General features: G+C 43.9%; 1 protein-coding gene across 1 annotated transcript; it reads left to right on the top strand.

The window, feature by feature from the left end:
• The first annotated feature begins 813 nt into the window (after window positions 1–813).
• On the top strand, window positions 814–21,466 carry PPM1G (protein phosphatase, Mg2+/Mn2+ dependent 1G). Its single transcript, XM_055399026.2, has 10 exons — window positions 814–1,131; window positions 15,899–15,968; window positions 16,445–16,530; window positions 16,899–17,031; window positions 17,727–18,142; window positions 18,724–18,858; window positions 19,196–19,430; window positions 19,796–19,925; window positions 20,437–20,539; window positions 20,851–21,466. Exons 1-10 carry the CDS (start codon window positions 1,012–1,014, stop codon window positions 21,052–21,054), a joined length of 1,632 nt encoding a protein of 543 aa, XP_055255001.2. The 5' UTR covers window positions 814–1,011; the 3' UTR covers window positions 21,055–21,466.
• The last annotated feature ends 355 nt before the right edge of the window (window positions 21,467–21,821 follow it).

The following is a 21,821-nucleotide window of genomic DNA, read 5'->3' as shown; positions in this document are numbered from 1 at the left end:
ACCTCAAGCAATAGCTCTTCCACTCCCTTTTCATTTCTTCTCCACCCGCACAGGCTGGGTCAGAGAGAGGTCTTCATTTTCTTTGGTCAGAAAGACGATCTCACATCCTACTCGCATAGGCCTCACAAGGGTACTTCATGCGCTCAGAACAAATTATTAATACTAGTCCGGAGAAGGCAATGGCAAGCCACTCCAGTACTCTTGCCTGGAAAATCCCATGGATGGAGCAACCTGGTAGGCTGCAGTCCGTGGGGTCGCTAAGGGTCGGACACGACTGAGCGACTTCACTTTCACACACTGGAGAAGGAAATGGCAAAAATGGCAACCCACTCCAGTGTTCTTGCCTGGAGAATCCCAGGGACGGGGGAGCCTGGTGGGCTGCCGTCTATGGGGTCACACAGAGTCGGACACGACTGAAGTGACTTAGCAGCAGCATTAATACTAGTCAACTCTAATTGAACCGCATCGGGACGATTTGTGGGAGTTCGAGGGCGCGGCGGAGAGAGAACTGACACTTTAGAGGATGAACCGGAAATGCCCAGTCCCACACAAAAGAGCCTCAGACAAAACGCGAGAGGCCAGGCTAGGGGAACGGAGGTGGGGGACAGCAGGGAACAGTAAGACCTACTGGCTAGGAGCAACCTACCAGGCCACCCCAGGCGGGCAGCGGCCGTTGGTGGGCGTGACTACGCCAATCTCGCGGGAGCGGCGGTTGGGCGGGCCGTTGTCCCCGCGGGCGGGGCGAGTTGCTAAGGAAATGACTGCCCGCAGCGCCGCGCCGCGCCGCGCCGACCGGGCGGGGTCTGAAGCGGCGCCGTTTCCGCTTCCGCTCCCTCTCAGCTCCCGTCCCGTTACCGCCTCCTGGCCCGCCTCGCGCCTTTCACCGGCACCTTGCGTCGGCCGCGCAGTTCAGCTAGCTCTTGCCACGCGCGCACCCGGGGCCCCGGCTCCGGCGCCGGCACGGGTCGCGCTTCGTTCGCCTGCCCCTGAGGCCGCCGGTCAGCCGCCGCCATGGGTGCCTACCTCTCTCAGCCCAACACGGTGAAGTGCTCTGGGGACGGGGTCGGCGCCTCGCGCCTGCCGCTGCCGTACGGCTTCTCCGCCATGCAAGGCTGGCGCGTCTCCATGGAGGTGAGGCGGGAGGGGCCCATAGGCTGGCGGCTGCAGGGCGGGAACCCGACGGAGAAAGGGAGCGGGGGGATGGGGTCATCCCCGGGGGAGGGTCTTAAACGGGAGGCCGTGGCCGCAGCGGCAGTTTGTGAGGCGACAGCGAGAGCGGGGCCGGGGCCGAGAGCGACCTGCTGGTGCTAGGGGACCGTGTGACGGTGGCCAGCTTGGCGGCGAGCGCTCAGCCATGTGGGGAGAGGCACCTTCCGCCAACTGACCGACCTCCCCGTGCCTTCGCGCCATCCTCTCGTGCCAACCCAGCTTTCCAGGCTCGTAAACGGCGTGAGGTTTAGTGTAGGAGTAAAGAAGAGAGGGACTATTTATCCATTGACTTGCTCGAGAGAGGCGGATAGATGTGAATGACTGTACTTTAAGAAAAAAATGTATGAGAGCTCTTTCTGGACGAGAAGTTTGACAGTGAAAGGAAGCCAGGCAAATAGTCTGTTTCAAATTCATATTACCTAGTTGCCTGGTTCTGGGCACCACCACTTGTTAATTTCAGAGGTTTGACTAGACCTCCAAGAATTGTCACTCGTTTGTTTTTTCCCTCAGGGCCTTTCCTAGCCTTTGGAAAACTTGAATTGTGTCAGTCACTCTAATTTCTTTTAAAATTATGCCTAATTATTTTTTTCTTACTCGGAATTCCTCTACAGCTTAGTAGTTGTCATTTGCCTGTGCTTGTTGTAGTTTATAATTTCCTTGATTTTCAATCAAAAGTTTTTTTTAATCTTAATCTATAGAAAACTTATTATCCTTTTATAGAAAATTGCACTGTTGATAAAATGGAAAAATTCTGGATTAAAAGGAATAGTGTTGGGCAAATGGATATAAAAGTACAAAGGAGAATAGAGAAAACTGTGGCAGGAGGGAAAGGGAGAAAGACATGTGTAAGATCTGTTTTTGTGAAGAGTATTGTGAGGTCTAGGCAGAGGAGCCAGGGAAATGCTCTAATTATGTCTGGGATGGAGGGTTTAACCACTTAAACTAGGTGGGCTTCAGGTAGCAGCCAAATACTGTCTCCCTTGGGAATTTCTTCAAATCCCTCGCTCCTCCCTGTGGTTAGCTCTGGAATGACAGTATAAATGGTTTGTTCTCAGACTCAAATTTTATACCTCTAGGAGACTTTATCATTAGGCATAAAATCGTGAAAAACAGAGAGGATCCTATAGTTCATCTCACCAAATTTGGCTCCCACATTTTACAGCTTAGAGGAATTGAGGCCCAAAAAAATTAGGATAGCTGTGCCTTGGTGGAAAGAATCTGTAGGATAGAAATTGTTCGAGACACTGTTTTCATCTGTGTCAACCTGAAATGAAGCATTTATGTTTCTCTATGGTACGGGGAAACAGTGGAAACAGTGTCAGACTTTATTTTGGGGGGCTCCAAAATCACTGCAGATGCTGATTGCAGCCATGAAATTAGAAGACGCTTGCTCCTTGGAAGGAAAGTTATGACCAACCTAGACAGCATATGAAAAAGCAAAGACATTCCTTTGCCAACCAAGGTCCGTCTAGTCAAGGCTATGTTTCTTCCCGTGGTCATGTATGGATGTGAGAGTTGGACTGTGAAGAAAGCTGATCGCTGAAGAATTGATGCTTTTGAACTGTGGTGCTGGAGAAGACTCTTGAGAGTCCCTTGGACTGCAAGGAGATCCAACCAGTCCATTCTAGAGGAGATCAATCTTGGGTGTTCATTGGAAGGACTGATGCTAAAGCTGAAACTCCAATACTTTGGCCATCTCATGCGACAAGTTGACTCAATGGAAAAGAGTCTGATGCTGGGAGGGATTGGGGGTGGGAGGAGACGGGGACGACAGAGAATGAGATGGCTGGATGGCATCACCGACTCGGTGGACATGAGTTTGTGTGAACTCCGGGAGTTGGTGATGGACAGGGAGGCCTGGCGTGCTGTGATTCATGGGGTCGCAAGGAGTCGGACACGACTGAGCCACTGAACTGAACTGAACTGATGGTGCACTGTATGGAGCTTACCAATTCAGCCGGGTGCTTGGAAAATGTAATTATCTGGCTGGTGGAAATATCTTGATGGAGCTTAAGGAAAGGCTTAATGTCAATCTTGTTTTTGGGTTAGTTGGTAATTTGGAGGTTCCAGTTCTATGGCATATTGTAAGATTTGAGGTGACTGTCTCAGGGTAAGGCTTTTCCTTTGAGTTTCTTATTCCATAGTTTCCACTTTTCCTCTCTGCTGTGGTTTTTTCCCACTTCTTTGATATTCTTTCTAGTTTTCTTTATGAATTGAGTTGCTTGGATATTCTGTTTTCCAAGTCATTTGCCCAGTGATTCTGTACTATTTGCTTCTCTGTAGGGCATTTCCTTTTATTTTTGGTTTCTCCTCTGGTAATTGGAATGTAAGTGTTTCATGAGAGGCTGTTTGGTTTGTAGAAATCTTGCTAGACTATTCCTTATATCCTAACCTTCCTCCTGAGAGATAACCACTTATGGTTTTAAAATCGTATTATGCTGTTTCTGAATTTTCCTTTGGTTGAATAGTTAAATATACCTAATCAAATCCTGCTGAAGTCCTGTTTGGGATCCTGTTCTGCATCCATAACATTTGCTTCTGGCCTTGTTTCCTTTCTCCCTGAAGTATAATAGTTTCTTTGCTATGGCAAGAAAAGAAGTTTGACTTCAACCTCTTGAGTGAAGCGCTACCTCTTAGCTTTTCAGAAAGTATACTCCTGTTCCTCTTAACCTTTGGGGCTTAATTCCACCAGTTTATTAATTCTGTTGACCTTATTTGCTTAGTCCTAATGATTTAGTTGAGGTAAGTTTATCATAGCGGCACATATAATAAAGGTTACTGAAATCCTGATTGATGCATAGATTCAGCCTTAAAGAGTACTATTTATCCCTTCTCTTGAGGCAAGATGGCAACTACCAGTAGCTGGCATTTTATACTTTCTGCCCCTCTCTAGCCCCTCTTGCTGTGGAACCAGGGTGTTTTGAGGAGGGGTAATGAGATTATTACAGTTCATGTTCCCTTCCCGTCTTCCTTCTCCATGATTTGGAGGGACCCTTAAGCTGGTGGTGGTGGTGGTGGTGGTGGTGGTTGTTCAGTCACGTCCAACTCTTTGCGACTGCATGGACTGCAGCACTCCAGGCTTCCCTGTCCATCATCTCACGGAATTTGCTCAAACTCATGTCCATTGAGTCGGTGATGCCATCCAACCATCTCATCATCTGTCATCCCCGTCTCTTCTGTCTTCAATCTTTTCCAGCATCAGAATCTTTTCCAATGAGTCGGCCGTTCACATCAGGTGGCCAGAGTATTGGACCATCAGCTTCAGTATCAGTCCTTCCAGTGAATATTCAGGGTTGATTTCCTTTAGGATTGACTGTTTTGATCTTCCTGCTGTCCAGGGGACTCTCAAGAGTCTTCTCCAACACCATGATTCGAAAGCATCAATTCTTTGGCACTCAGCCTTTTTTATTGTCCAGCTCTCACATCTGTACATGACTACTGGAAAAATCATAGCTTTAACTATACGGGCCTTTGTGGCAAAGTAATATCTCTGCTTTTTAATATACTGTCTAGGTTTGTCATTGGTTTTCTTCCAAGGAGCAAGCGTCTTTTAATTTCATGGCTGCAATCACTGTCCGCAGTGATTTTGGAGCCCAAGAAAAGAAAGTCTGTCACTGTCTTCATTGGTTCCCCATCTATTTGCCATGAAGTGATGGGACCGGATGCCATGATCTTAGTTTTTTGAATATTGAGTTTTGGTGTTTTTTCTTTAATTCTACCAGTTTATTGCTACCAGTCCGTCTCCCTCCACCCTCATGCATGCGTGTTCAGTCATGTAACCCCACGGACTGTATCCCGCCAGGCAAGAATACTGGGAGTGGGTTACCATTTCCTTCTCTAGGGTGAATATTGAGTTTTAAGCCAGCTTTTTCACACTCTTCTTTCACTTTCATCAAGAGGCTCTTTGATTCCTGTTCGCTTTCTGCCATAAGGGTGGTGTCATCTGCATATCTGAGATTATTGATATTACTCCCTGCAACCTTGATTCCAGCTTGTATTTTGGGAGTTAACAGGTATGTTGTGGAAGGGTGCCTGAGAAATATTTATGGAAAGGCTCTTGAGTTTCCGGTGTCAAAGAGACTAGGGTAATTTTAGTTTTTGGTTATGAGGGTTTCTGAAGTGACAAGATTGTTTCCAGTTAGGAAGTTAAGATGTATATGTTTATATATGTGTGTATGTGTATATTATAAACGCTTATATTTACCCCCTTTTAAAGGCAGCATCAATGCATAACGTATAATTTTGAGTGGGATAGCTCTTGCCATATAGAAGCTGGCTTATTAACGGTCAGAGTGGGTCATCTAGAATTGAATGTACATAATGTTGAGCATAAAGTATCTTAAGATACATGCATGACAGTTTCAATCATTATATTAATAGGGGGAATGTAAAGTGAAATATCACAGGCATGCTATGGGGTTCCACTGGAGAGCAGGCATCTGAAGCTGAGGAGCATTTATTGTTTGATCCTCAGATTAGTGTCTCATCTCTGTGACTTAAAGCACTTTTTACTTATTGAACCAGATCAGAATTCCTTTGTCTAGGACATGGTTAAGCAACTTAAATAAAAGGGCATTCTTTTCATTTGATCAGCAGGCAGTACCTATTCTTCACAATTCAAAGATAGTATGAAATGATTTAAAATGTATGCCCTTGAGTACAGAGAAGTTGTTTCCTACTATTCCTTTATAAGTTTTCAAACAGTTGTAAGTTACAATCAGAATGTATTTCTCAAGATTTCAAGAATATTTTACATAAATTATTTCTATTGCCCAGTCCTCTAGCAATTAATACTTCTCTCAACCCCTGACCACCCTTTATTGCGTTACCTGCTTAGAATTGTACGGCTTGAATCTGAGTGTAGAAATTAGATCGGATCAGTAGTGCTTGCCATTATTAGCAATCATTAAATTTGTGCTGTCTGGAAGGACTGTTCTTTCGAACTGAACTAATAGCATCTCTGATGTTTAATGACACATTGTCATCTCAGTACCAATTACAGTGGAGTTTTCTGTTTCTCTCTAGATCTAGTTCAAAGATGGAATATATCAGCTTTAATCATGTGTAATCCTTGAAAATGTATATTCAGGTTCTTTTTAAACAACTTTATTGTGCCATGTCCATTTAAAGTATACATTTCAAGGATCATTCAGGTTGTACATGGATCAATCACTACTTCATTCCTTTTTATGGCTGAATCATCTTCCATTGTATGCACATTTTGTTTATTCATCAGTTGATGGACATTGGGATTTCCACATTTTTACTTTTTTGAATAATGATGCTATGAAAATCATGTTCCAACTTTTGTGTGGAAATAGGTTTTATTTCTTTTGAATGTATCCCTAGGAGTTGAATTGCTGGGTCATATAGTAACTCTCATGTTTAACATTTTGAGGAACTGCCTAACTATTTTCCAAAGTGGTGGTTCTGTTTACATTTCTACCAGCAATATATGAGGGTGTCAGTTTCTCTACCTCCTCCTTATACCTGTTGCCCTTTTTTCCCCTGATTATAGCCATTCTTATGGGTGTAAAATGATATTCCATTGTGATTTTGATTGTATTTCTGTGACGGCTAATGATGTTTGACATTTTCCTTGAGCTTATTGGCCATTTAGATATCCTTGGAGAAATGTCTATTCATATCCTTTGTCTTTTTTTTTTTGCCATGCTTAGTGGCATGTGGGCATTCAGGATCTTAGTTCCCTGACCAGGGATCAAACCTTTGCCCTGTGGAAGCACGCAGAGTCTTAACCACTGGACCACCAAGGAAGTCCCTGTTGGTGGCCTTTTAGGCACCAGAGTTGTTAATTTTGATGAAGTCCATTTAGGTAATCCATTTTGAGTTAATTCTTGTGTATGGTGTAAAGAAGGGGTCCAACTTCATACTTTTGTATCTGGATATGTGTTTGTCCCAGCATGATTTATTTAGGATCCTATTCTTTTCCCTCTTTGAGTTATCTTGGCATAGAATGGACTGGTTGGATCTCCTTGCAGTCCAAGGGACCCTCAGGAGTCTTCTCCAACACCACAGTTCAAAAGCATCAATTCTTCGGCGCTCAGCTTTCTTCACAGTCCAACTCTCACATCCATACATGACCACTGGAAAAACTATAGCTTTGACTAGACGGACCTTTGTTGGCAAAGCAGTGTCTCTGCTTTTAATATGCTATCTAGGTTGGTCATAACTTTCCTTCCAAGGAGTAAGCATCTTTTAATTTCATGGCTGCAGTCACCATTTGGAGTGATTTTGGAGCCCAAAGAAATAAAGTCTGCCACTGTTTTCCACCGTTTTCCCCATCTATTTCCCATGAAGTGATGGGACCAGATGCCATGATCTTAGTTTTCTGAATGTTGAGCTTTTTAAGTCAACTTTTTCATTCTCTTCTTTCATCAAGAGGCTCTTTAGTTCTTCTTCACTTTATGCCATAAGGGTGGTGTCGTCTGCATATCTGAGGTTATTGATATTTCTCCCGGCAATCTTGATTCCATCTTGTGCTTCTTCCAGCCCAGCGTTTCTCATGATGTACTCTGCATGTAAGTTGAATAAGCAGGGTGACAATATACAGCCTTGACGTACTCCTTTTACTATTTGGAACCAGTTTGTTGTTCCATGTCCAGTTCTGATTGTTGCTTCCTGACCTGCATATAGGTTTCTCAAGAGGCACAGTTGACCATAAATATGAGGGTTTATTTCTGGACTCTTCATTCCATTCCATTGATCTGTGTACCACACTGTCTTGGTTACTATAGCTATTTTTTTTCATTTCGTCTTTTTGAGTCCCTTGTATATCTGTATGAACTTTAGGATCAGTTTGTCAGTTTCACTGCAAAAGGCACCAGGGATTTTGATAGGGCTTATTCTGAATTTGTGTATCAGTTCATGAGTCTTGCTGTCTAAAGAGCCTCTTGATGAAAGTGAAAGAGGAGAGTGAAAAAGCTGGCTTAAAACTCAACATTCAAAACACTTAAGATCATGACATCCGGTCCCATCACTTCATGGCAAATAGATGGGGAACCAATGGAAACAGAGACAGACTATTTTCTTGGGCTCCAAAATCACTGCAGATGGTGACTGCAGCCATGAAATTAAAAAACAGTTGCTCTTGACAAACCCAGACAGCATATTAAAAAGCAGAGACATTACTTTACTGACAAAGGTCTGTATAGTCAAAGCTGATTTTTCTGGTAGTCATGTATGTATGGAAGTGAGAGTTGGAGCATAAAGAAGGTTGAGTGCCAAAGAATTGATGCTTTTGAACTGTGGTGTTGGAGAAAACTCTTGAGAGTCCCTTGGACTGCTAGGACATCCAACCAGTCAATCATAAAGGAAGTCAGTCCAGAATATTCATTGGAAGGACTGATGCTGAAACTGAAGCTTCAATACTTTGGCCACCTGATGCAAAGAACTGACTCATGAGTAAAGACCCTCATGCTGGGAAAGATTGAAGGCAGGAGGAGAAGGGGATGACAGAGGACGAGATGGTTGGATGGCATCACCAACTCGATGGACATGAGTTTGAGCAAGCTCCGGGAGTTGGTGATGGACAGGGAAGCATAGTCCATGGGGTTGCAAAGAGTCGGATATGACTGAGTTTCTGAACTGAACTATCTTAATGATATTAAGCCTATAGTTTTCTTGTGATGTCTGTCTGGTTTTGGTATCAGAATAATGTTGGCCTCATAGAATGAGTTGGGAAGTGTTATCCTTTCTTCTTTATTTTGGAAGAGTTTGTGAAGAATTCATACTAATTTTTTAAATATTTGGTAGAGCTCACTGGTGATGCCATCTGAGCCTGGGCTCTTGGTAGGAAGTTTGTTTTTCTGGTAAACTACACATAACATGAAATTTGCCATCTTAACCATTTAAAACGTACAGATCAGTAGTGTTAAGTAAATTCACTTTGTTGTGCAACCAATCTCCAGAACTCTTTTCATCCTCCTCCCACCCTGTACCTGGCTGCTAGCAATCACTACTATTCTACTTTCTGTCTATGAATTTGACTGCTCTGGATACCAAAGTACTGGCTGGCTTATTTCACTTAGCATCATGTTCTCAAGGTTCATCCATGTTGTAGCATGTGTCAGAATTTCCTTTTTAAAGCTGAATGATATTCCTTGGCCCATATATATCACATTTTTAAAATTCATTCCTCTGTTGGTGAACACATGAGTTTTTCTACTTTTGGGCTATTGTGAACAAAGCTGCTATGAACACAGGTGTGTCAATACCTCTTTGAGACCCTAATGGGAAGATTAAGATCAAGTTGTCTGGAGAAGGCCCACTTGGTGCTAGTTCACAGTGGCTGTGTTTAGGTGTGTCCTCACAAGGCAAAGGACTCCGCTGGTGTCTCTTATTATAAGAGTACTAATCTCATTCAGGAGAGCTCCTTCCTCATGACTTAATTGCCTCTCAAAGCCTGCACCTCTAAATACCATCACATTGGCAATGAAGCTTCAATATATGAATGTTGGAGGGACATAAAACATTCAGTCTGTAACACAGTGGTAATACATGCATATGATTTTTAAAATCAGACAGTAATACATGACTTTTAAAAATAAAAAATGTAGTTCTTTTTCCAACCACTTTCAAAATTTTTTCCTTGAATTGCAAAGATTTAGATAAATTTAAGTATCAGAAATCTAAATGGTTGATCCAGTAACAAAGGAGCGTTCATGATTGTATTTGTAACCTTAGGAGATTGACATCAGGAATAATAAAGTGAAAGTGAAAATTGCTGAGTCGTCTCGGACTCTTTGCAACCACGTGGACTGTAGCCTGCCAGGCTCCTCTGTCCATGGAATTCTCCAGGCAGTTCTGCTGGAGTGGGTAGCCATTCCCTTCTCCAAGGGTCTTTCCAACCCAGGGATTGAACCAGCTCTCCCACATGCAGGTGGATTCTTTACTGTCTGAGCCACTAGGGAAGCCCACAGGAAAGGTAAGCAGTTTATTAATAACAGATCCATTGTTTGTCTAGATGGTCAGAGGGGCTTTGTGATCTATGATCTAATAAGGCAAGACCTGAGAGTCCTGATTCAGGTGACCTGTGTATTCTACATCATTTCTTTCAGATCATCTCGGTTATTGTGTTATGACATATCTCTAGGTTTAGAGTAGTAAACGAAGGAGGAGTTATCCCTAAGATATTTGTAAAACAGCGTGTTTTCATGCTGTTTTGGACCTACGACACTTTTCCCCTATGGGATTTGGATAATAATACAGGATAATATATGCTGAATGCCAAATTACTGGTACGGACAGTCAATATTAAGAGTTCAGAAGGGGAATGATCACAGAGTGTTGGTGTGATTGAGAACGATCTCTTGGAGGTGGTGAGACTAACTGGACCTTTAGAAAACAGTATAAATGGTAACAAATGGGGAGGCGAAAAATGAGAGACGGAAAAATACTAGAAGAGATAAGAGGAAAGATTGAGGTAGGCATGCTTACTATGCCAGGGTAGAGTGTTTTAGTATCAAGAGTGCCAAGAGTAGTTTCTTTTGGGGAATGGCATGAGTTAAAGAGATTATAGGTTATGGAGATGGATAGAAATGATTATTGAGTGCCTTTAATTGCCAGTAAGTTGTATGGACAGGGAGGCCTGGCGTGCTGTGCTTCATGGGGTCGCGGAGAGTTGGACACGACTGAACTGAACTGAACTGAAGTTGTATGGAATTAATCTAATGCAGTAGGGAATTAATCTCACCACCTCCAAGAGATCACTGAAGGGCCTGACAGTAAAACGTCATATTAGGGAGATTAATCTGGCAACTGGATGTTTGTGGGCTGGATTACAGGAGATAGAGAGTAGAGACAGGAGAGGAGTTAAAATATTGAATAAAGTAATCCAGGATCATAGTTATGAGGGAAAAGTTAGCAGGATTCAGTGATAGATGTTGATAGATGGAAGTCAGGGAGGACTGATACTAGGTGTTGTCTAGGAGAGAGTTAAGATTCCATCCACAGGAATAAGACATGTAGGAGAAGCTGTGATTTTTTTGGGGGGGTGTGGGGCAGGGGGAGACTGCTAAATTCCTGTTTACATACATTAAGTTTCAGGTGGAGAAGGGACATCCTGTGGAAACAGACAATTGGAGGTATAGGATTACAGTTCTTCACAGAACCCAGGAGAACTTTTGAGAAAGCTGACATGGTTTGCACTATTTAATTTCATACAGTGGTTGGGGAGAATGAAGCCTGCAAAATGGCTGATTTGGTTACTGTTATGGTTATTGCCTGTTCTGTGACGTATGATCTTGAGGGAGAAGGGTTTGTGTTTGAGAGAAAATGTTAATCTAGAAAGAGAAGAAATATGCTGCTGAGGAAGACGTGAAGAAGAGGTTAGACACTGCTATGGAGAAATTAGAAGTCTTCCTAGGGAAGATGAGATATATCTTGAAATAAGACCTCAATCTAAGTAAAGTAAGAGGTTAGCTCATCTGCTAAGTTGTTGTTTTGTCGCTAAGTTCCATCTGACTCTTTGCAACCCTGTGGACTGTATCCCACCCACCAGGCTCCTCTCTCCATGGAATTTCCCGGGCAAGAATACTGGAGTGGGTTGCCATTTCCTTCTCTAGGGGACCTTCTCCACCCAGAGATCAAACCTGTGTCTCCTGCATTGGCGGGCAGATTCTTTACTGCTGAGCCACCAGGGAAGCCTTTTTTCTGCTAAGAGTGAACAGAAAATGTCCATGAGAACTTCAGTAGTGTGGAAAAGGTTTGTGACTAACTGTGGTTCATATGTTTAAGAGTCAGTGCAGAATAGAGAAAAAAATTCTAAATGGAAATAGTCACTGCAGTCAACATGATTTCATGACATTTTTATGACTAGCAATACTTAGTGGCTCAGATTCAAGGGTAAAGAAAGCAGTTGGTCGGGTTATACAAGGATGGATGAGTTTTTCTAGATCGCTAAGAGACAGTGTTGAAATGCTTCACTCTGACTCAGAAAGGGACAGAAAGACAAGGGTAAAGGTAGGGAGGCTATGGTTGAAGACACAAGGGGGGAATTGAAGTGCTTAGAGAAGGTAGAACAGTTCCAAGTGACATAGATGCAAAGCTCTACCAAAAAGTGGAGGGGAATATAGTGTGGAGAGTTCTAGGAACTGAAACCTCAAGGCAGGAAATGAATCTTTATTGTGGGCATTCCTTTTTGAGAAAAAGGGTAGAGAAGACAAATGTGAACCGGTACAACATTTCAGAGCAGAATATGTGTATATACTTACGTACTATGTACCAATTTTCAAAGAATTTTTACGCATTTTACATCATCCTCATGATTGTCCTGTGAGGATATGAATAATGCAGATACTCTCATTCCATATTATAGAAACAATTATTACCCAAATTTCACCTTCCACTGTTTGATATGCGATCTTACAGATTTCTTACATACAGATAATTTATGTTTTGCTTTTTATCACTTAATATGTTGTGAACTCATTTCTAAATGAACACATATTCATCATTTCTAACAACTGCATATATTCCGTTGGAGAGATGTACTGTTTGTGATCTATTCATGGAAATTTAGATGGTTATAATTTTTTTATTGTAAGTAATGCTATAATGAGCATTCTTTGTATCTTTTTATCCTTATGTTAGTACTCCCATAAGATAAATCTAGAAGTCAAATTTCTAGATCAAAAGACATGCACATTTTAATACATATTACCAAATTGCCGTCCAGGAAAAGTGCTAATTTATATTCTTGTTGATCAGAGTATGAGAATGTGTTTTTATCTTCACTGTTATTACTACTGGATACTGTTAATCTTTTTCATCATTCTAATTTGCACAAAAAGATAATTCCTTTTTTTTTTTTTAATGTCCATTTGATTACTGTAGAGGGTAATTATTTTTCCAGTGTTCACTGATGGCTAGATCTTCTGCTTCGAAATCACATGATCTTGTGAAGAGCGATGAGAAGTCAGAGATTTTTTAAATAGAAGTGTGGGTTCAAAAGAGACAACACAGCTGTGATTTATTAGAGTGGTGTTGCAGGACAGAGAAAGACCAGTTGATTCTCTTGTCCACTGGGAAGTAGTGGACAGGAAGAGTGCTACGCTCCTCTACCAAAAAAGTGCAATTAAAAGACATTTAATTTACTTTTGAAAAGCTAAACGTTCCCATGGTTCCCTCTTGCTCCCATTCATCTGTTTGCACCCTCATGCCCTCCCACAGTTTATTTTTATTAGTTTTCTGTGTGTCCTTGTAGTATTAAAGTATGAGAAGACAAATGTCTATTCCTGTACTCCCTCTTACACAAAAAACGGCTTACTAAATAAATATGTTATTATATGCTTTGCTTGCTTTATTTAACAAAATACCTTGGAGATTGTCCATGGATTTTTTTTTTTTTTTTTATAAGGAAAGCAGTATTTGTGGGTCTCTGATGCTGGGAAAGGTTGGGGGCGGGAGGAGAAGGGGACGACCGAGAATGAGATGGCTGGATGGCATCACCGACTCTGTGGACATGAGTTTGAGTGAACTCCGGGAGTTGGTGATGGACAGGGAGGCCTGGTGTTCTGTGATTCATGGGGTTGCGGAGAGTCGGATACGACTGAGCGACTGAACTGAACTGAACTGAAGTATTCACTAACATGATTTTAATTTACTGTTACTTCAGTGTGTACAAACATAGACCTGGACATAAATTCCATGCCAACAAACCAAACTGCAAAATCAGCGGAACTGAAATCAACATTAATGTGACACAGCTGTATTGCTGAAACTAATCAGACAGAGCACATCTTGGCACATAATGGATACTCAGATATTTGAATGAACGAACGAATGAATGAATTCTTAGGCATGTTAAAGTCTGAGAACCACTGTAAAGACAATCATGAAAGGCAAGAAAGATGTTGGTGAAAGGAGAGGAGGGGGCAGTATGATAAACCCTGGCTTAGAGGGATGGTAGTTCAGCATGTCTGGTGGTAGAGTCATTGGTAAAGTGGGGGAGAGGAGGAAGATGACTTTGGTGTGGGGTTCTCTAGATCTCAGGGATGAGGCTAAGAGGCAGTTCTGTAGATGACCACACAGGCCATCAAAGGCCTTCTGAGGATGCCCATTAGCTTCTGGGGCCCTTTCTCCTGGAGACAATCAGAGGGAAATAAAAGAGTACCTCCTTTTCAGTGCTCTTTGCCTATCTTAAAACCCTAAGTTTAATTTTCTAGCAGACTTGTATAATGACAGCATAGTCTTATTTTAGGGACAGCAGAACTGATACATTCAGATTTCCTCTAACAATATAATTTTTAAAATGTAAGTACTAAATACCTGAAAGATGAGAACTATTAACTTTACTGATTAAACAATAAATAGTTACATCCTTTTTGTCTGTAGAGAATATACCTATAAGACCATTGCAAATTTCTTTTCAGATGTGCTGTGCCTTCAGAATTAGATGGTGTCTCAGTTTCAGCTGGGGGTGGGAGGTGGGACGACTCTTTGCGACCCCATGGACTATAGCCCTCCATGCTCCTCTGTCCATGGGATTATCTACGCAAGAATACTGGAGTGGATTGCCATTTCCTTCTCCATGGGATCTTCCCGATAAAGGGATCTAGCCTACGTCTCCTCCATCAGCAGGCGGATTCTTTACCGCTGAGCTGCCTGGGAAGTGGCTGATTTAATTGTAAATTCCAGTTAACAAGTACTGCACACAGTGTAGTTTAATAACTGTTTGTTGGAAAGATTATCTTTTGTAACTGTATTCTCCACCTGTATTACTGTATTACTCCAGCCTGGTGGGGTAATCTGTTTTGGTGGTGCTTTTCTGGGGTTGGGGGTGGGGTGGGGATGCTTCCACTCAGGCTGTCTTAGGATTCTCCTAGAAATTTTGCAGGTAGGAGAAGACTCTCGAGAGTCCCTTGGACTGCAGGGAGATCCAACCAGTCCGTTCTAAAGGAGATCGATCCTGGGTGTTCATTGGAAGGACTGATGCTAAAGCTGAAATTCCAATACTTTGGCCACCTTATGCGACGAGTTGACTCACTGGAAAAGAGTCTGATGCTGGGAGGGATTGGGGGTGGGAGGAGACGGGGACGACAGAGAATGAGATGGCTGGATGGCATCACCGACTCGATGGACATGAGTCTGAGTGAACTCCGGGAGTTGGTGATGGACAGGGAGGCCTGGCGTGCTGTGATTCATGGGGTCGCAAGGAATCGGACACGACTGAGCAACTGAACTGAACTGAAGGCTCTCGGGTCACTTTGTCACCTTTTGCTATCTTCCCTAGCATTTTCTCTCTTAAAGTTCACTGATTTCATAGAATGGGTCTGGAAGTGACTTTAAAGATCCTTTATTCTGGTTCTTCCCATAGTTGCCACAAATCCAAAAGGGTCAGGTCTAGAGTTCCAACAGCCAAACATTCTGCCATCTGGACTGAGATCTTCTAGGCTGAGGCTGCTAGACTGCAGAGGTAGTGACCTGATTCATCTCTTCCCTTCTTCCCTCCCGCCTTCCTTTCCTTTTGCTCTCTCCCTCCCTTCCCTCCTTCCTCCCACCCTTGTGCTGTTCTTATCATCCCATCTTCCTTTCTTATTTCTAGGCCATGTAGGTCAGCCAGGGAAGGGTTTAGTGAGATTAAGATGTGAAGGTGATCCTTCTGACCTGAGATGCACAAGGAAGAATATCCTTTGACCTTAAGAAATGCTAATTATGCTCTTTTTCGTAGGATGCTCACAACTGTATTCCTGAGCTGGACAGTGAGACAGCCATGTTTTCTGTCTATGATGGACATGGAGGTAACTTTAGCAGATCATATTGGTAACATTCTGGGAACCCCAATTCCAGGTCCTTTGTTCTTTTCTTTTCCAGAGTTCTGGTCCTCAGATACCATTTCCTGCCTAGTGCTGTTTTTCTATATTCTGTCATTCCTTCCCCCAGTAGGATATTTTGATTTGTTCTTAATCTCACCAGGCCTTGTTTTAATACAAGAAGCCTTTCCCTATATTAGCATTTGTCTCTTTTTCACTGAAAACTAAGTATACACTAAGTATACAGTGAGAAAACACCTGGGCAGTATTAACATAGCCCTGAGAGAGGTGATGGTGAAATCAATTTTCTTGGTCAAAACTTCCCAAAACATTGTCGTTCAGATAGGTTTCTGATATGCTAAGATATTCATCTCCTTAAGCTTTGGGAGTCACTGGTATGTTGATATTATATCACTTTATGTGTGTGCAAAGCTGTGCTCTGGATGATTTTACCTTTATTCTAGGGGAGGAAGTTGCCTTGTACTGTGCCAAATATCTTCCTGATATCATCAAAGATCAGAAGGCCTACAAAGAAGGCAAGCTACAGAAGGTCTGTCTTCCCACACTGTTCATTCTCCACTTCTGCAGACTTTCTGTTTTTCTCCCCCCTCCGCCAATCCTTGGCTTTTCTTTTTTGATTGCCACCCAGCTGCTTCTTACTATATTTCTTAAAGAATTCTGTACCTAATTTCTTAAAAGAATTCTGTACCTAAAATGAGCGTATTCCCACTTGGTCCTTTTTAGAGTGTCTTATTGATTCCCAAGTTCCTGAACTGTTTGTCTCTGAGTTATCGCACAGCTTGGTGGATCACTCTGATTTGCATCCCATCCTTGTGCCCAGGATTGTGTACAGGCAATTCATTTTGTACCTGCATAGTTTTTCCTACACTTTCTTTATACTGTTTTGCTTATATTTAGGCTTTGGAAGATGCCTTCTTGGCTATTGATGCCAAACTAACCACTGAGGAAGTCATTAAGGAGCTGGCACAGATTGCAGGGCGACCCACTGAAGATGAGGATGAAAAAGAAAAAGTTGCTGATGAAGATGATGGTGAGTGTGGCACCTTTTGTTTGAGAGGAAATTGGCATATTAAAGAACTGTTTAATAGACATATAAATTATGTGTCAACTCTGAGAGAAGATGGTTTCCTCGGGACCTGGGAAATCCCCTGTACGTTAAGAATCCCCTGTACTACAGGTGGTAATGAACAGGAGAGAGAGGATTAACCTTTGCTGAGTCCATAGTGTTGTAAGCATTTTTGTATACATTATCTTTTGTCATTGTGATGGGGTCTTTCTGGTTGCTTTTAATGTTTATGTGATCTTTTTTTTTTTTAAGATTGGAACTGCTGTTAGCCATACCAGCCAGTCATTAAGCCTAGGCCCTAGGCCTGGACTGGCATTGTGGACTTCCTGGGTCCTCAGTCAGAATAGGGTTTCCAGCTTACCCATAAAACATGAGAGGTGATAGGCGACACATACAGTGACTAGTATTCCTTTGACTAAGAAGGGAGTGAAACACAAAGACCAAAGGAAATAATCTGGAGGCTGATGTTGCTTGAGGAAAAGGAAGCAAAGGGCTGTTTTTCTGTTTTTCTGAGTTGTGATAAGAGACAGGAGCTACTTGAGAAGGGGAGGTGGTGGGCAAGTAAGTCGGAACTCAGGTCACAAGGGCTGTGGAGGTAGTAAGGGACTGCTTCCCGGAGAAGTCTGGCATGGGGCGCTGATGTAGCATCTCCCCTGCAGTGGACAATGAGGAGGCTGCACTGCTGCATGAAGAGGCTACCATGACTATTGAAGAGCTGCTGACACGCTACGGGCAGAACTGTCACAAGGGTGCTCCCCACAGCAAATCTGGAGCTGGGACAGGCGAGGAACCAGGGTCCCAGGGCCTCAATGGGGAGGCAGGACCTGAGGACCCATCTAGGGAAACTTCTGCAGAGGAAAATGGCCCCACAGCCAAGGCTCACACAGGCCTTTCCTCCAACTCGGAATGTGGGACTGAGGCAGGCCAAGGTGGGGAGCCTGGCACTCCCACTGGTGAGGCTGGGCCTTCCTGCTCTTCAGCCTCCGACAAGCTGCCTCGAGTTGCTAAGTCCAAGTTCTTTGAGGACAGTGAGGATGAGTCAGATGAGGCGGAGGAGGAAGAGGAAGACAGCGAGGTAAGGGCCCATGGGGTCAGACAGATGCTGAAGTTGTAGAGAGGGCCTGGTTGATCGCAGTGCATAATTGCTTTCTATTCTTTTCTGTCTCCTATTTTTGACAGCATCCTGCAAATATAGTTTAAGCTTTTTAAAAATTCATTATCTCTGCTAACACAGGTACCATTAGAGCCCTCTTACCTCTTCTTTTGTTGACATTGTAACAAATAGATCTAGTTCTAGCCTTTCAGAGTCTGTCTCCTAGAGAAATAACAAGATGGTGTTCCTTTTGGATAGTTGGGTGTTTCTTTTTTCTGGGCAGCTTATTCTCTGGTCATGTTGCTGGAAGGTGCATTTGGCTAGCAGCCCTGGCCTTCCCCAAGGTTTCCTTCTAGTGACCACTGAACCTAGTTCAGGAAACCAGTATATCCACGCTAGCCCTCTCTCCCTTCCGCCACATTTTTCCATCAGGATCTTATATGCATCTACTAGTGGTTTGAGAATCTGTGTTCAGTAAAGGCCTCTTGGTTCTGAGTGTGAGTTAGGGGGAGGGGCAAGGGGGTCACCCCAGCCTCAGTAGCCTGGGGTCGTCCCTCTGGCAGGAATGCAGTGAGGAGGAAGATGGCTACAGCAGTGAAGAGGCAGAGAATGAGGAAGACGAGGATGACACTGAGGAGGCGGAAGAGGATGACGAAGAAGAAGAGATGATGGTGCCTGGGATGGAAGGCAAAGAGGAGGTGTGTGGGGAAAGGGTGGGCAATGAGTCTGAGAAAGCCAAGAGTCTAGGTGTGGGGAATTCTCTGATAGTGATTATGGGAGAAGGATCCCCTTTCTATCTTCTCACTGAAGTCAGTGGTCATGGGGGGGATTTACTCTACAAGGGGAACTAGGTCTTTTGGGTAGAATTGTCTCAGAAAAGGGGGAGAGCATGCTGTAGTTTCTGGAAAGATTAAATCTGTGTTCCTCCTGTCTGTTAAAACCCTCTTGGTGGTCCTAGTGAGAGGAGAAAATATAGGAGAATGATGAGAACTGTTACCCAGGAGCTCCTATGATGCCCCCTTTCTTCCTTTTAAGCCTGGCTCTGACAGTGGTACAACAGCGGTGGTGGCTCTGATACGAGGGAAGCAGTTGATTGTAGCCAATGCAGGAGACTCCCGCTGTGTGGTGTCTGAGGCTGGCAAAGCTTTAGACATGTCCTATGACCACAAACCGGAGGATGAAGTGGAGCTAGCACGCATCAAGAATGCTGGGGGCAAGGTTACCATGGATGGGCGAGTCAATGGTGGCCTCAACCTCTCCAGAGCCATTGGTAAGGGCCAAGAAACTATGGGGAAGACTTCTGGGGTCTTGTTTTCTGTTCCAGATGCTTATAGCAAACTTTAATCTTCGTAGCCCTTTTATTTTTCAAACTACTTTTGTATCTACTACCTCTGTCCCTTAAACATCTCTGTGAAATAGGTAAGATAGGTATTGAAAAAGACAGGTTAGTGACTGACCTAAAGTTCAACAACCCAAAGACCAGGCTGAAACCAGAAAAATTAGAACTCACTTCATCCCACCAGAATGGAACTTTGTAAAGAATAGAAATGAACGGCAGGGTTTGACTGGCCTCAAACACAAATCTGGGAGGTGCTCAGACTACTTACTCATCAACCAGCCATTCCTTTACTTCAGGAGACCACTTTTACAAGAGAAACAAGAACTTGCCACCAGAGGAACAGATGATTTCGGCCCTTCCTGACATCAAGGTGCTGACTCTCACAGACGATCATGAATTCATGGTCATTGCCTGTGATGGCATATGGTGAGCACTGGCAGAACACCCTAAAATTCCCTTTTTCTCCTGCAGCATTACTTCTTCTGTGGGGCTCTGAGCTTCTTTATCTTCTTACCAATGACTGTAGTCAGCCCCTTTTCTCGGGTTGCTCTAACATTAGAGCCTATATAGGCAACTTGGTGTCAAGATCCCCAAGCAGAAGGCAGAGCTGACAGCAGTCTCTGTGGGTGTTTACATTGGCCTGGGGCTTCTGTCGGGCTTCCCAGGTGGCGCAGTGGTCAAGAATACACCGGTCAGTGCAGGAGATGGGTTCAATCCCTTGTTTGGGAAGATCCTCCTGGAAGAGATATTGGCAGCCCACTCTAGTATTCTTGCCTGGAGAATGCCATGGACAGAGGAGCCTGGTGGGTCCATAAGAGTTGGACACACTTGAGCAATTGAGCATGCACACATGGGGCATTTGTCACCTCTATCCATATTCTTCTACTCTGCCTTGGTGGGACTAAAAAAGATTCTTAACTGTTGTTTATGAACCCAGGAATGTGATGAGCAGCCAGGAAGTTATAGACTTTATTCAATCGAAGATCAGCCAGCGCGATGAAAATGGGGAGCTTCGGTTATTGTCATCCATTGTGGAAGAGGTAAGTCCCAGGATGGAAAGAGGGTGTCTGGTTTGTGTATCCAAAATTTTCTCTTTTAGCCTGAATTAAAATCAGAGCCTGGGAATATCACTATTTACTGACATACTGAACTCTGACTAGAAAGATCCACTTTCCCTCATTTCCCTGACTTATCCTTATGCCTTATGGACTAGCATGTAGCCTGTTTTGTGGCACCTGTTGCCTGTTCCCTTCCTTCTGCCACCCTGTCTCAGCAAGGCCAGCCCTCTAAGACTTTAGGTTCCCAGGAAGTTTTCAAACCCTGCAGCTGAGCTACCCCTTCCCTTTTGTAGCTGCTGGATCAATGCCTGGCACCAGACACTTCTGGGGACGGTACAGGGTGTGACAACATGACCTGCATCATCATTTGCTTCAAGCCCCGAAACACAGCAGCGCCTCAGCCAGAGAGTGGCAAGCGGAAACTGGAGGAGGTGCTGTCTACCGAGGGGGCTGAAGAAAATGGCAACAGCGACAAGAAGAAGGCCAAGCGGGACTAGCAGTTGTCCAGATCTCTGCCCACCTAGACTGTTTTCTGAGCCCTCCAGACTGAGAATGACTGAGTTTTGTCTTTTTCCTTTAGCCTTAGCAGTGGTTATCAGGTGTGCAGGGGGAGCTGGGTGGCTTGGCTCAGCCCATTCCAAAGAGGGCTCTCCCTCCACACAGCAGCCTGGGAGCCTCTGCTGTCCTCCCCAGCCTCCTCCTTGCTCCTTGGGGCTCATCACCGGTTCTGTGCCTGTGCTCTGTTGTGTTGGAGGGAAGGACTGGTGGCTCTGGTTTTTACTCTGTGAACTTTATTTAAGGACATTCTTTTTTATTGGCGGCTCCATGGCCCCTAGCCGCTTGCACCTGCTCTCTGTTGTACACTTTCAGTCAACACTTTTTCAGACTAAAGGCCAAAACCTAATTGTGCCCATGGTGTCCTTTTTTTTCTCTACTGCCATCTTCATTCACCCAGGGTGCCCTGGCTCCGTACTTATTCCCACCAGAGTAGCTTCTACGTAGCCCTTTTCCTGCGCGCTTGATTGTGTGTGTGTGCGTGTTTGCCTGCCTGTAGTAGTGTAAGTTGGGGAGAAGGGGCCTGGGTATTGTAACTCCCTGAGCTGCTGACAGGCTGGCCTGGCGTCGCAGCTCATTCTTACCCCCTCTTAGAGTTAGGAATGATTTCCTTGTTCCTCCTGCGAGGAGTCAAGATCGGGCTGGTGGCCTTTTAAGTCTAAAGCCGGGGCAGGGTTAGACCTGCCTTCCTTGCCGGCCAGGTTCCATC

Source organism: Moschus berezovskii, chromosome 11 (assembly GCF_049115385.1).
Source record: "Moschus berezovskii isolate FMDL1 chromosome 11, NW_MosBer_1.0, whole genome shotgun sequence".
In the NCBI taxonomy this organism is placed as follows: Eukaryota; Metazoa; Chordata; class Mammalia; order Artiodactyla; family Moschidae; genus Moschus; species Moschus berezovskii.
The sequence above is the reverse complement of the archived record's forward strand: the minus strand, read 5'-3'. Positions and strand labels throughout refer to the sequence as shown.

Coding starts and splice junctions, on each gene's coding strand:
- PPM1G (XM_055399026.2), top strand. CDS start 1,012: ATGGGTGCCTACCTCTCTCAGCCCAACACGGTGAAGTGCTCTGGGGAC. Junction 15,969..16,444: donor TGTCTATGATGGACATGGAG/GTAACTTTAGCA, acceptor CCTTTATTCTAG/GGGAGGAAGTTGCCTTGTAC. Junction 18,143..18,723: donor AGGAAGAGGAAGACAGCGAG/GTAAGGGCCCAT, acceptor TCCCTCTGGCAG/GAATGCAGTGAGGAGGAAGA.